The following is a 14,580-nucleotide window of genomic DNA, read 5'->3' as shown; positions in this document are numbered from 1 at the left end:
CTTAAACAAATCCATTTTTTGTTTGAAGTTTATTTATTTGACTTTCCAAGGGCAACTTTATTTCTGAATTACTGAAGGAAAGAAACATTTCAGTGTCATCAGTTCTTATTAAAATTTTCAGTTTATTCCATTCTCATTTTGGCCTCAGACTCATCTTTCCCATTATTAAAAATGTTGCTTCTTAATGTATAAAAATGACCACCATTCCATAGTAAAACTTTCTGTAGCTGAAAATCTAAGTTTTGCTGTGTTTGGACAAATTGAGCCAAACATAGATACATAGAAGAACACATACCCGATGTTGTAAATTTGCACCAAAAACATAGCATTAAGTGCTTATAGTTTAAATAGGGGGCAAAATAAAAGAAATTATCTTCATAATTCATTAAAATAACATCTTCCTGCCTTTTGGAATGCCAGTGCTGTGTGATCGCTTGAGTAATATCTAAAGGTGAAATTACATGCCATTTGCCCTTGTGGTCTTTGCTTCTCCATTTCTCAGTAGGCTGTTCAGATAACAAAATCCTTCCTCACCTAAGAAAAGACCTAATTTCATAAACTCTCTGCGGTACAGTATCTCCACCACACTCAGTAAGATCCCCTAATTATATATGATTTCCGAAACGGAGGAGTTGGATCTGGTAGAATAACAATACTCTGCAGGAGAAAGCAGGGGTAGATGCCCCATTTAGTGTGTGGAATTTGGCAAGTCACCCTAAGCCTTTAGGAGCAAGTTTGTTTTTTAACTGGATAGATGGATTTGTCTTCTTAATTATGTCATTGGGAAAATACTCAGAGCATAAAAATGCAATTCTTAATGCTGACTGATGATTAGAAAAGTCAAATGCCAAGTGTGAGTGAAAAACTGGAATAAATGTCTTTGAAGATCATGATTCAGAAAGCAGACCTTGATGACGTATGATTGAATATTGTTAGATAATTGAGAAAAACACATGGTTCTGATCTCTTGGTACTTGGGGCTGAGTTTGTTGTTTTGAATATGAAGTGAGTGAACAAGGAGGAAGGCAGAGAAAAACAGGCAAGGACCTGCCTCTCTGGAGCACGCTCCGTTTACTTGGCATCATACTGGACACTTTGGGTTTATCTCACATCATCTCACCAAACTTTGGTGAGGTGGGCATCACCCTTTGCATTTGGGACATGAGGGAATTGAGACCAAAGAGATTAAGAAATTTGCCCAAGGTAAATGACAGAGCCCAGGGTTGAAACCAGACCTGCCTAACACCAGAGGCTCTGCTTTCTGTCCCAGTAGCAGGATTTTTCAGCCCAGGGTAGTGATGGGAGGATCAGAGTCTCAGACCAGGGGTGGGACGTGCCTTGTCCACATATACTCAAATGCTGAGATGCCTGTTGGGCCCACGTTTTCCCAGTGCCCCCTTGAGGGCTGCCTAGCAAGTCACTGCTGTCCTGGTAGGGAAAAGGGCCTGACCTCTAGGGGCCTCCACTGGGCAAACAACAATTGCCTTGTAATCTTGCTCTAGTGTTTTGTGCAGGAGAGATGCCGAGAGATTCATTAGAAATCTCAGACCTCTCTTTTATAAGCAAGCTCAATTTTCAAGTTTATTAAAAAGATTTACTGGAAATATATAAGAAATTAAAAATATGCTAAATATGCATAAACTGGTCACATGATTTCTATAAAGATACCAAATGATGGTATGCATCCTACAATGAGACTGGTACCTCTCATCTCCTTTAGTGATTAGAACAAAATCTAAATGAAAATCACTCTTTAATTCATTCAACAAGTATTTATTGAGGATCTACTTTCTGTCAGGCAAGGTACTTGGTAAGGTGGCGTAAAAGGTCTCTACTCTCCTAGGGTTCAGTTATCTTTCAGACATCAGGGAAGGGGAGGCCCTGTGGAACAGGAAGGGCCTCAGGGTAACAGGGCAGAGGGAGGCCTCTCTGGGAGAGGAATAGCGAGCCTGGGCCTGCAGGCAATGGGAAAGGGGTGGGGAGAAAGGAGAGGTTGGGTAGTTCAAAGCCTGGGGCACAGCAGTAGAAAACTGGTAGAGACCTGGATGGAGGCCCAAGAAGGTGCACCCAGGACCTGGAAGGACCCCTAGGAGTGCTGGCTGGGTGGGGGTGGGGAAAGGAAACTAGATAAAGAGAGGCCCCGTAGCAAGTTTTCACCTGCTTAACAATTTTGCCTAAAGCCAACAGTTTCTCTGCAGTCTCAAGTCTCGGCTTGTTGCTGAAGTTGGTGGAGTTTTGTCATCTCAACTACCCAGTTCCATTACAGGTTGGAAAATATGAGATAAGTTGGAGAAGCCTCAAAGGGCTTCTCATTGGGCCTGGTAGTTGACACTGCCATGAAATAAATACAGAACTCCAGTGCAGTCCCTAACCATGGAAATGAAGTTTGCTTCAGATAAACCAAAATGCTTATAGAAGTCAAATGGACTGTCAGCAGATCCATTACCAAGCAGTGTCCTGTGCAAGGACCCTTTCACACAACAAACAGTGCATAGCAGTGCTTTCCCCAGCCCTGTCCATGTAACTGTCCCTCTCTAGGAGAAAAGCATTCACTCACTTTGTCTGTCCTATAGACAGGAAGGGAGGTGGAGAGTGGAGCAATGACTTTGGAATTGGTTTCCCAAGTTAGAGAATCTATGTTCTCAGAGATCTTTAAGAAATAGTCATTTGGCCCTGGGTGATTTTAACATCAATTGACTTGATAGATTTTTAAGATTCCTTCCAGCTTGGATTTTGTGACCCTGATCACTAAAGAAACTGTTTATTGATGCTCAGACCTCGCTTCTAATTTGATGTGAGGCCAGATTGCAAAGTTATAGCCCATGTTGGACACAGCCTTATGTGTCCACCACGGTGATTGTTACCAGGCCATAGCTGTTGGTATTTAAATTAGTTTTAATTCAGACCACCTGCTATTCAATCACAGGTCGTCTTTAGATGGTGGAAGATCTCTCTGAGGAGTGGGTATCAATCAACAAAACCTGGAGAAGCAAAAGAATCTCATGAAGACTTCCTAGAGAATTCACATCTTCAGAGTAAGGAAGGGAGCACGTTATGTACTTATTGCTGTTACATTCCCTTTAATCAGTGATAGATTTTGGCAGAGAAGTATTGAAGATATCATCATTTGAAATATTGATATGTCATTATGTACTTAATCTGATACAGTAGAACATTGGCTTCTTAAAAAATAGAAAATTGTTTTTAAAAATTGTTAATATAGCCTTAAATTTCTTTTGTGAAAAATCTTAACGTGTTTAAGATTACAGGTTAACATGTAGATTCCATTAACAATCTTATATCATGTAAATATATATTTTTTGCAATAATATTTAATTTAAATGGGTTTTCTCTAGTTAAAAATAAGTTAAAGGTTATTAAAAACATAATCAAATTATCAGGTCCTTCAACTCATGTGTTTTGCTATTTATTTAAAATCTCTATCATTTCTTCTACTATCAAGGTTTGGTTGAGAAGTTATCTTAATCAAGTAAATACTTGGACTTAATAGAAATTACCCTCCAGTTTCCCCTATGCTTTTTTCCCTTCACAATGTGAAATTTTCAAACATAAAAACTACAATAATGTTTTTTTTAAAAACTCTCACTTACCCCTAACCCAGCTTCCACAATACCCAAAATGTACATAAACCCACTGTTCCCACTGGATTATTTTGAAGCAAATCTCCATTGTTACATCATTTCATCCTAAACGACTTCAGTACGTGTCTCTAAAAGAACCTCTGGTCCAACCAAGGACAACCTCTTTCCCAGATAACTGAATTGGACTTCCATCTGGTCTCACTCTTTCCACCCTTGCTCCGCAATAGTTTGTTCTCAGCACAGCAGCCATTATTTCAACGTCTTTTCATAAAATGAGACTTTGTTAATATATTGATGTCACAATATTTCAATGTTGAGTAATTTAAAACACTTTCAGGACATCTGGACCTGTCCAAAATATCCACACTTAGAAAATGTCCCTGGGTTCATGTAACATTTATTCCTACTTTTGGTTTACAGGATTAATACCTAAACAATACTGTCATATTTCATTGGCCAGTCATTGTGTTGGAGCTGGCCTGCCAGGAATAACCCTTCTTGCCTGGGAGCCTGGCTGGTCGGCCCGTGGGACCAGGCAGGTGGCTGGGGTGTGAATCTTTCAGGAGAACGGGATTTATATTCACTGTGGACCGAATGTCCACTAGTGGTTCAAAACTTACATAAGATGCCAGTCACTTCACTATACTCACAAATTGCGCCCCCTCAACAGCTGATATATTAATTATACTTTATCCACCAGGATACAGGCATTTTCTTACACCTTTGCCGTCACTAATTAGATATTGCTGTCTTTTTTTCATCTTTTCCAGTCAAATGGTGAAATTAATATCTTGTCTAATTAACATTATCCTGTTAACGAGTAAGTTGAGCCTCCTGCTGTGTTAAACTGCCATTTATATCCTTTCTGTAATTTGCCTGTTTGCATTCTTTGTCCATTTGTCTGTGAAGTTGCAAATGTTTTCTTCTTTCTGAGACCTTTAACAATCTGAGGAAACAGCTATAGATTTTTTTTTCCTAAGTTAAATACGAACAATCAAGAAATTAGCTATTGGAAACTTTTTTTAAAACGTAGTTTCAGGTAAAAAATGTGCCAATATAAACTCAATCGAAAGTGCTGATTCATGTGTTGAGATTGAATCCAACTTAAAAATAAGTTGTTTTCCAATTATGTTCATTTTAAAGTTGGTTGCTTAGATCTTCAAATGATTCTAAGTGGTGGTTAAGCATTTAGGGCAATCCACAAAAATCCCTGTGATAAAACCAAATGGCAACAGCCATACTTTCTGAACCAAACGACAAAGGTTTCTTATTTCTGGTGTTGTATGTGAAAGGAAATGTGGGAGATATAGTCTCAATGTTAAAGTGTTGAAATTCCCTTGGACATTTAGATGATTATGGGGAGAATGGGACTGAATATTTGAAGTGAGGACTAGAATTAAAAATTGATAATACTAATAAACACTAGTATCCTGAAATATTGGCCTGAGTTCTAGATGCTAGGAGTATTGGTATACTAGGAATCAGAAAGCGGGAAAGAGCAGTCCTTACCTTCTGCCCATCCTGGGCCAGCCCCACCTGTGGATCCCTAATCTGTTTCTCTAGGTCCTTTCTCCAGGCCTACATCTCAGCCTTGGACCTGGGACCGAATTTCTCCGGCCTCGCCACCACCTCTGACTGCTCCTCTGGTCAGCCACTCCCTGTCGTCAGCCTGGATTTCCAGAATTTCTGCAGACCTGGGGTGGGTCATGTGGGTGGAGGGTGGGATGGGAGCGTGTTTGGGGCAGAAGCTCTAGGAGACAGCATGAGAGCAGTTCCCTGCATATCCTCTGCGCATAGATACAACATGTGGTAACATGAAAGAAGAACCTTGTGCCTTATGATCTATACCTTGACCTTTAAAAGTTTTAAATTTAGAAATATCTTACACCTACAAAAAAAATTGAAAGGAATATTACAGATACCCAACGCCACTCACCAAAGACGTTAACATTAGTCACGTTTACTTCATTTTATCCAAGTCATCTAATATGTTGGTGAAGTTGCTCAGAATATTCTCTCCTAACGTCTGTAGTATCTGTTGTAATGTTTTCTTTTTCTTCCCTCGATCATGGTGATTTGTGCTTTCTCCCCCTTTTTTCTTCTTCTTGATGAATCTAAAAAATCAGTTTAATTTTTTTTGAAGAACTAACTTTCAGCCCTATGGATTTTCTCCATTGTAGTTATTGATTTCTGTTCTGGCCTTTATTATTATTTCCTTCTTACCACTTCCTTTAGGTCTGATTTGTTGATCTCTTCCTAGTTTCCTGAGATAGAAGCTTAATCGTTGTTTTCAGCCATTTCCCCCCTAAATTTAAGTGCTTCTGTATCTATATTAGGTAAGTTTTGACCAATTATATTTTTAGTCTCATTCAGATTAAAATATTTTCTAAGTTCCATTTTGATTTCTTCTTTGGCTCACAGGTTATTTATAACCATTTTGTTTCATTTCCAGGTAGTTGGGGATTTGCCTGTTACTTCCCCCACTGCTAGTAATACCTGGTTTTCTGTTGGTGCGAGTCAGTCTTTTCCCAGACCGCCGCTTTCACTTCCCCACATCATTAGCTTTCACCAGGCCTCTTGTAAGCAGCACACAGGCAGACATACCCGTGCGCGCGTGCGTGTGCTACTTATCTGAGCCGTACCGGCCCGATTCGTCCATCCACGAGCATCAGCAGTGCTGCTCGCCGTAATTTCTATCCTCTTATCTTGGGCTTTTATCTGATGAGACTTTTTCTTTGCTTTTTTGTTTGGCTCCCGTTTTCTGCTTTCTTTTCGTTTTCTTTATTGCGTTTCTCCCCCAAGACGGAGGCGGCGTTTCCCCACTACCTTGCAGATGTGCCGGGTGACCCAGTTTCGGTCAGTGAGATGTGGGCTCGAGTCCTGTCACAGAGCTCCGGGAAGGGGCCTTCGGACGGGGACAGACCCAGCTGCCACGCGCACTTTCGCTCCTTGCTGTGCCCCTTGACCTGCCGCACCGCAGCTGATGCCTTGGGAGCGCCCCCGAGGGTGAGAGCCACACCCTAGAAAGTGAGACAGATAAAGGACCCTGGGGCAGGAGTAGCGGAAAGGAGCCGGGGCCGGAATCTAACTGTGCGAGGAAAAGAGCCAAGTCCTGCTTGTTAACCTCCTTCCGCGGAGTTTCCTGCTTTGTTCAGCTGGGACCCAGTCTCCCACTGACTGCAGAGCAGCTATTTTAGAAGTTGTCCTTATGTATCTTTCTCTTCTCCGCCCGTCCCCCTCCCTCTGCCCTCACCTCCCTCTCTCCTTTTCCTCTCTTCCTCCCTTCCTTCCTGGGCTGCAAAAGTCACACAGGTATTACGGGTTTATTATAGTGGTGAACAAAACCTTCACAGCGGAAAGCTTTTCTGAAGGAAAGGGGCCATGGAGACACGGCAGCCAGAAAGGAGCGGGCCCGGCCTGCAGCCAGCTAGCGCCCCGGAGCCGGCGGCTCTTCTCTCTGTTGAGTTTGTGGAAGAAAGATGCCAGTTGTTTTGAAAGAATTGACACTGGCTGTAGGTAAAGGGGTGCAGGGGAAGCGGGGCGTCCTGGGGCAGGTGCGGAGGCCGGAGGAAGGAGTGTTGGCTCTTCTGCAGCGGTTGCGGGCCGCGGCCTGGAAAGGGAATGGGGAGCGGGCGCTGTGGCGCTGAGTGGCCCGCTCCTCTGGCCAGAGAGTCTCTGAAGGGGCCCTGGAAGCTGGTTCGGAGCTTCAGCATGCACCAGGAGTGTTAGCAGGCTTGTGTCGGTTTTGCCCTGCGGTTAACCGATTAGCCTCTCTGTCTCCCTACCGCCCTCTGGCCTGCTGTAATTTAATTTAGGACATCTCAGAATTTTTTCTTGTCAGTAGAAAGATTAGAAAATACAGAAAAACAAAAAAATAAAAGTCACCACCCAGATTTAACCACTGTTAAAATTTGAATATGTTTCCTTCTGACATGTTTTCCTATTTATTAGCCATTTCTTGGTTATTCAGGGAATTGGGATTAAAAAAAAAACCAAAAGCCAAAACCAGCAAAACCTCTTATTTCCTCCTACACTGAACATGTGAGGTAGATGATCATATTGGCTGATTCTTTGTGAACTGTTTCCTAATTTGGAAATAACAAAAAAGGTATGAATACTATTAGGCAGAGGTTCACACAATTTTCATGAAATATTTATCTATTTTTTTCCTTTTGCCTCCATTTTTCCTACTGTGTAAAGATGAAGATAAAAAGAAGGTACAGAGGGCCCTGGCCGGTTGGGTGAGCCCCATCCGTACACCAAAAGGCGGCTGGTTCGATTCCCGGGCAGGGCACATGTGCAGGTTCCTAGCTCGGACCCCGGGAGGGGCGTGCAGGACGCAGCCGGCCGTGATGTTTTTCTCCTCCCTTCCTCTCTCTCTAAAAATCAATAAACTATTCTTTAAAAAGAAGGAGAAGAAGGTAAAGAGGAAGGGAGAAAACTTGGTGGAGATACTACATATAACGATAAGAGAACAAGAATTAAATAAAATTCAGGCCGATCTGGGGAGCAAAGGGCTGGCAGAAAACCCGCATGGACCAGCATCTGTGCCCCGTCGGGGTGAAGATGTTGATGAGGCTGGTTAAGTCGTTGCCTGGACTGGAATTTGTGCTGATGAGATCAAGGGGATGCAGTCCACCACTACGTTACACACTTAGTGTCCCTAAAAGGTCTGACCTCAGGTAGGAAACAGTTGCGTCACAAGTGCAGGCCAATGGAGGATGACTCAGCATAATCTAATGTCACTCCCAGGGGGAAAGTGCCCCCAAGCTTTTGTCTTACTGACAGTGATCACGTTTTTATGTGACTGCCCATGATAATCATGTTGGTTTGTTGGTTTCTTTGAATTACAGTTCAAATTGCCTTAATATTTGGTGCAAGAATATTAGACTATGTCTTCGGTTTGTGCGAAGGTAAATTTGACTTCCTGGAGCGGCTCTCAGACAACGTGCTCCTGATTATCCTTTCTTATCTGGACCTTGAAGACATTGCCAGTCTTTCTCAAACATCACACAGGTTTTTAAAGGTAATAGTCAAATATTTTGTGTCTATAGAGAATTTTCCTTGTGCTCTCTCAAAGTTCTCTTTTTTCTTTTTAAAATAGAGCAGTGATTTATTATTTGCATTTATTTCAGCAAGCATGTGTTGTATCCTTACTTTAAAAAAATTGTTTTAAATATGTTTTTATTGATTTCAGAGTGAGGAAGGGAGAGGGAGAGAGAGATGTAAACATCAGTTGGCTGCCTCCTGCACGCCCCCTACTGGGGATCAAGCCTGTAACCTGGACATGTGCCTGGACCAGGAATCGAACCAGTAACCTCCTGGTGCATGGGACGACACTCAACCAACTGAGTCACACTGACCAGGGCTCTAATTTCTTTATTTCATTTAGTTCTAAAAAAACTTTACAGTGTAGAGCCTATTTTTTATTCTTACTTTATAGATAAGGAAGCTAAGAATCAGCAATATTAACCTGTCCAGGGTCCTACAGCCAGTGGGGGGGCAGAACTGAGATCCCCAGGTATTCTGACTATGAGCCGGTTTGTGGGCCCCTGTTATAAACTTTCCACTAAGGGCCATGTGCAGTCAGCATGTAGTCACCAACCCCCTGCCATGGACCAGGCACTGCTGGGTGCTAGCGACTTGAAGGTGGAAAGATTCACATGGTCCCGGCCTTCAGGGAGCTTCCACCCAAATGAGGGACAGAGGCAGTGCGCGGTGAACCGTCCAAACAGTTGTTCAGTGACGGCTGTGATGAGCGCTGAGGGCCGGGCGTGGGATGCTGTGAGACACAACCTGACTCAGGGCTTCCCTGAGGAAGGGACATTTACCTGACTGTCAGGGGTCATTAGCCAGGCTGAGTGGAAAGCAGCCTAGTCTAGGCAGAGAGAACTGTGTGGCCAGAGACCCTGAAGAGTGAAGAGCAGAAAAAGGCCAGTGCTGCTGGAGCAGGGGCAGGAAGATGGACTGGCTGGAAGGGAGCCGGGGAGCCGGGGGGGGGGGGGGGGGGCAGATCGGCAGGGACATGGTCAGGTGCTGTTTTAATGGATCCTGTTGAAAATGTGCTTCAACATTACCTCTATGAGACAGAAAGGTTTCCAAGGCCAGACCTGACTAGGGAAAGACACATGGAGACACAGTGTATGGATTTGGGGCTGGAAGGGGGCCCTAGCCCCAGATAGCGCATGGTGCCACCCCACAGTCAAAGTAGGAAGTTTCCACATATCAAACTTAACTCCACCATCAATAAGGACCGCCAGCTACCGGCCCTTGCTCTGATTCCATGTCAACCAAGCCACAGGGCCTCATGGACGAGCATCTGAAGGTCTGGTGGGCTGGCTGTTTATATTCCTCAGGGCAAAGCACCAGAGAGGCATCCTCCAGGAGCCTGGCTGATAGGAGCACACCCCTGAAAGTGAACCCTGGGACTGCGGTAGCCCTCTAAGCTAATGCCGCCTGTGGGAATCTGCCTGGGGCCTGCTGGCTGGCTCCGGTGGCACCAGGCATTGATACTATGTCTTTTCTGCAAACTGTAGCAGAGTAGACCCGAGGAAACCCAAACTGCAGCTGGCTGAGAAGGCTGAGGCCCAGACAGGAGAGGGGCAGTCATGACTAGTGTATAAACATGTCCGCCTTGGTCGTGACTCAGGAACACCGAGGGAGAAAACTTCTCTGTCATTTTGGCTATGAAGAAACACACTTTTCCTCATGCCCTTTCACTGTGGTTTCCCATTCTGGCTGCGTGGAAGAGGCACCTGGGGAGCCAGTGAAACTGGCGATGCCAGGCCCAGCCCTGAGGGCCTGATTCCATAGGGCTGAGGTGGATCTAATGTCTGTGCTCTTAATATCTTTTCCTGTGTTTACAGCAACCCAATTCTAAGAGGCCAGTCCAAGAATTTGACCCAGTGATGTTAAAGCTGTACAAATAAAATATCTCAAGAGATTCTAAAAGGCTGGAAGCTTGGGGCGGGAGGGGGCTCTCCTCTCTCCACTGTGTGCAGGCCAATGTGGGTGTGGAAGTCAGCAGGAGGCCAGAGAGCTGGGCTCTGTTCTTTCTCAGCCACTCCCCACCATGAGCCTTCAGCAGCTGCACCTTTATCTGCTCTGAGCCTCAATTTCCCCATTTATAAAAGGAGACTTTTTAATTCGGTCCACTCTGGGATCCCTTTCGACCTTTGTGATAGCTTATGTATGTTAAGTTCATGCACTACCACCAGGGGGCGCTAAGCCCACAGTTTGCTGTGCTTGGAATCAAAGTAACTGGAACCATAATCAAGAGGGGTACCTTGTATTTTACAACTTGGCCTCTTCCAAGCAAAAACCCCCAAGGTTTGGGCGTCTTAGATGGGGGGGTATTTTATGACCAACTTATAATATAAAACAGAACTGTAAATATTTCCGGTATAAAATGAGTCATAAATGAAGTTACACTGGTGGAAAGTTCAGCTCTCTTGGGAATTCTTTCCCTTCCCCTAAAACCAGTTTTCTCCCATAATCTCACTATGTAAGACACACTGATATCCTGAAATGTCGTTACTGGAAAGGGGATCGTCATCTACACTAGTGTTAGAGTTTAAACCTTTTAAGGGAAGTTCATATGTGTTTTGTTTTTAATATTAGGAGACTTTTTAACTTTTTCCTTTGGTGTTTATATTTAGAATATGTTGTAATCCAAGTAGAGAAACTAGACCTTGAGTGACTCTTGAAGATGGGATAATGACCAACTTGCCTAACATCATAATGTTTTGGGGGCTGTCATTTCCTAAATTCAGTGTTGCTGTTTAACAGTAACCATTCTGTAAATACAATAGTTTTTGGTCTGATATTTATGCAGAAAGAAACAAAAGTGAGTATGCTTTATTATACTACGCATTTCTGTTTGTTAATCACCCTTTTCCCTTATTAGAGCACTTTTACAGGAGCATGAAGTCTGAAAGCGAAGAGTGCCAGCTGCTTCCTCCTCAGAAATGAGTGTAACGGGTCATGAAATAGAGATGACCCATGTTCCCCATCCCACGGGCAAGCTAGGGCCCAAGGGAGCCAAGCAGGACAGCGGGAGGGTCTGTGTGGATGAGAAGAGCAGGTCAGACTGAGAGGATGCTGTGGATTGGTTTGCTCAACACCCGTGTAAATCCCTTTGCTAGATGGAGTTGCCTCTGTGTACCATAGAGGTTAGAAAGGTAAAAACTGCCTTTGCAACTGGTGTGTGGGTATAGCTAGTGTGTGGGATATAGCTAGCGTGGGGATATAGCTAGCGTGGGGATATAGCTAGCGTGGGGATATAGCTAGCGTGGGGATATAGCTAGTTTGTGGATATAGCTTAGTCTCTGTCAAGTAGACCCACCTGTGTGAAAGAAAGTCTTGGGAGGGAGACATGAGCTAGGAGACCAGCTCCTCCCACAAGCACAGTGCTGGAGGGACATGGGGAAGGATCTAGTGTCTCATCCAAGGCATTGTTGCATCCTAGGTTCCAACTGTTGGAGAGCAGAAGCAGTGAGATTTCTACCAGAACAGTCTGGAGGTTTTGTTTTGTTTTGTAATTCTGGCTGCTATTGTTCCTGGCAGTATAGCATTGAACCTTTCTCTCTGGTTTTACTAGACATTCTGTGAGCTACCTATTGCCCCTGCTGACTCCCCTTCTGCTTAAACAACCTAGAATACATTCTATGGCCTGAAACCAAGAGTCCTGTTGAATATCACAAGCATTCCATATAGTTTGGATGGATGGATGGATGATGGATGGGTGGATGGGCTATTGAAAGTTGTGAAGTAGCTTATCTGGCCCCAACTGGAGTAATTTTAGTTTGTATTTCACTTTTCTTTTTCATTTTTACCTTTAATATTAGTTTCTAACCTATCATTTTTCTATGCATTCGCTATTCTGCCTCAGCGTCAACCACCCTTCTAAGTAGCTGTGGCTGAAATGCTAAAAGCAGTGCACTAAACTACACTGAGTTCTGAGGAAAGGAAGAGCGACTGGGCCATGAGTGGAGGCCTTTCCCACAGAGGAAAGTGCACACATTTCAGCACATCGGGGCCTGGCCGCCGTCCTGGGGCCTTTTCCTCCCTGTCGCTACGTGCCTGTGTTTCTACAGGAGCAGATCCTGCAAACCCGGACACCTTTCTAAATGAGCATAGTCGGATCCAGTGTTCTGCAGTCTGAGGGCTTTACCTGTAGCCTGTCTGCCTCTCCTATCAAAGTGGTCAAGTTGCCTCTAAAAAGAAAACTTAAAGGGTGGAAAGAATGAGCTCGGTCTAATTTTTGTCCTGTCAGCCAGGTCAGCTGTTATTCATCCACCATGCACAATGGGCCCTGGTCATCTCCAGAGATAACAGGCCTGGGGGGGTTTTCCTCGTGCCTGCTCCAGTCCCCAAAGGCTGTGTGGTCATTTTGATGCAGTTCAACGCCGAGTAGCCTGCAAGGGACTGAGCTGTCGTTGTGCCAGCCCAGGGGAGAGATGGCTTGAGCGAGGGCTTAAACCGGGTGCAGATTTCGCAGGAATTAGCTGCTCCTGCTCGAGAAGCTAACAGCGCTGGGCAGCAGATCTGTTGGCCGCACCACCATCAGCCTCTGCTACGTGGCTCCCTGGAAATTAACTAAGCAATGTTGTACTTGAACTCCCTAGAACTGTCTTGCATTCTGCATCGTAAATGAGATCAGGACATATTCCCTTAACCAGATGCTTTTTCCTTTAGCTATCTGTGCGCTGCCTCTTTCCTCCGAGAGGGAGCTTCAGAGGCGGGACTGTGCCCACGGAGTGCTCCTCCCGTGTCCCTCGGGCAGCGGGACATGGGTAGCGATCTCGAGAGTGGGTGCCCGGCTCGCACTCAGTCACGAGCACGTGACCCACTTCTGACTTTTGCCTCCCAGCTGTGCAGGTCTGACCAGCTGTGGGAGCGGATAGTTGAGACCGCCTGTGAGGTCACCCCTGACATGCGCGCCCTGGCCGGGGACATAGGCTGGAGACAGCTGTTCTTCACCAAGGCGCAGCCGGCCCGCAAGAGGAAGCAAAGTGGAGGAAGCGAGGAGGACAGTCAACTTTAGGGACACGGGTCTTCTTTCCCTGCGGCGCCGCTGCGGTTTTCTGCTGCGTCCAGGCCGCCTCTGTCCCCGTCCCTGAGAACTAGGAGGCGCGGCTGGTTCCCGCAGCCCCGGCACGGAGCAGCGCTCAGGGTGAGGCCCCCGCCCGCGCCGCCTCGCCCCAGCCAGAGCTCGGAACGCATCGGGGTGTTTGACTCAGAAACGCCCGCGGTAGGTCTCCAGTCTGAGTGCGCATAAAAATCGACTGATAAGCTTATTTAAAGGGAAGGTTTATTGGCCCCGTCCCCCAAGATTCCAATTCATTAGGTTTTCAGTAGCCCCAGGAATCTGCACTTGAAATAATCTTGGATACAAGTTTTAAATTGAAAAAGCATTATGTGCATAAGGGAGAAAGTGAGACCCACCCCAGTCCCCAAGCTTTTCTCCGCGGAGCCGACCACCGTTCACGTTTTCTTGCGTTTCCTTCCAGAAACGTCCCACACAAATACAAGGCATATGAACTGCTTTCTTTTGTCAACAAAGCACAACTGGGAGCACATTAGCTATATTTTATCTTGCCCTTTTTCTTTTGGCACTACATCGTGGATATTGTTTTATATAGGAATCTGTCTTTAAAACAATAGTTGTATAAATACCACATTTTATTTAACAGTTCCCTATTGATGGGCAATAAAATTGTTTCCAGTCTTTCATATAAGAAACAATAAATTTTTTAAAATTCTTGTTCATTTGTCTTTGTTCATGTGTAGGAAAAAATTTTAGGAATGCATTCTTTAGATGAAAAGGTGTGTGCCTTTTATATCTTTATTGATTTCAGAGAGAGGAGGGTGGAGAGAGACAGAAACATCAACAATGAGAGAGTCATCATTGATCTCATTGATTGACTGCCTCCCGCACGACCCCGACCGGGGACAGAGCCTGCAACCGGGCTTGCAC

General features: G+C 44.8%; 1 protein-coding gene across 4 annotated transcripts in view; it reads left to right on the top strand.

The window, feature by feature from the left end:
• Positions 1–14,580, top strand: part of FBXO36 (F-box protein 36) — a 45,035-nt gene that overhangs the window by 26,759 nt on the left and 3,696 nt on the right. Inside the window, exons 2-6 of one of the 4 annotated variants that reach the window (XR_013999207.1) lie at positions 2,927–3,035; positions 5,166–5,301; positions 6,405–6,608; positions 8,456–8,628; positions 13,474–14,368. Coding sequence is in view for 2 of the 4 variants with exons in the window: in XM_081142993.1 (XP_080999119.1) it covers positions 2,927–3,035; positions 8,456–8,628; positions 13,474–13,647 (456 nt within the window). In the remaining 2 variants the exon portion in view is untranslated. Of the gene's footprint in view, positions 1–2,926; positions 3,036–5,165; positions 5,302–6,404; positions 6,609–8,455; positions 8,629–13,473; positions 14,371–14,580 lie in introns of those variants that run through there. The other 3 variants (XM_081142993.1, XR_013999206.1, XM_081142994.1) reach the window with 3 other exon arrangements.

The sequence above is a fragment of the Miniopterus schreibersii genome (assembly GCF_964146895.1).
Source record: "Miniopterus schreibersii genome assembly, chromosome: 7".
Classification (NCBI taxonomy): Eukaryota; Metazoa; Chordata; class Mammalia; order Chiroptera; family Miniopteridae; genus Miniopterus; species Miniopterus schreibersii.
Note: the sequence above shows the minus strand (reverse complement) of the source record. Positions and strands in the feature narration are given on the sequence as shown.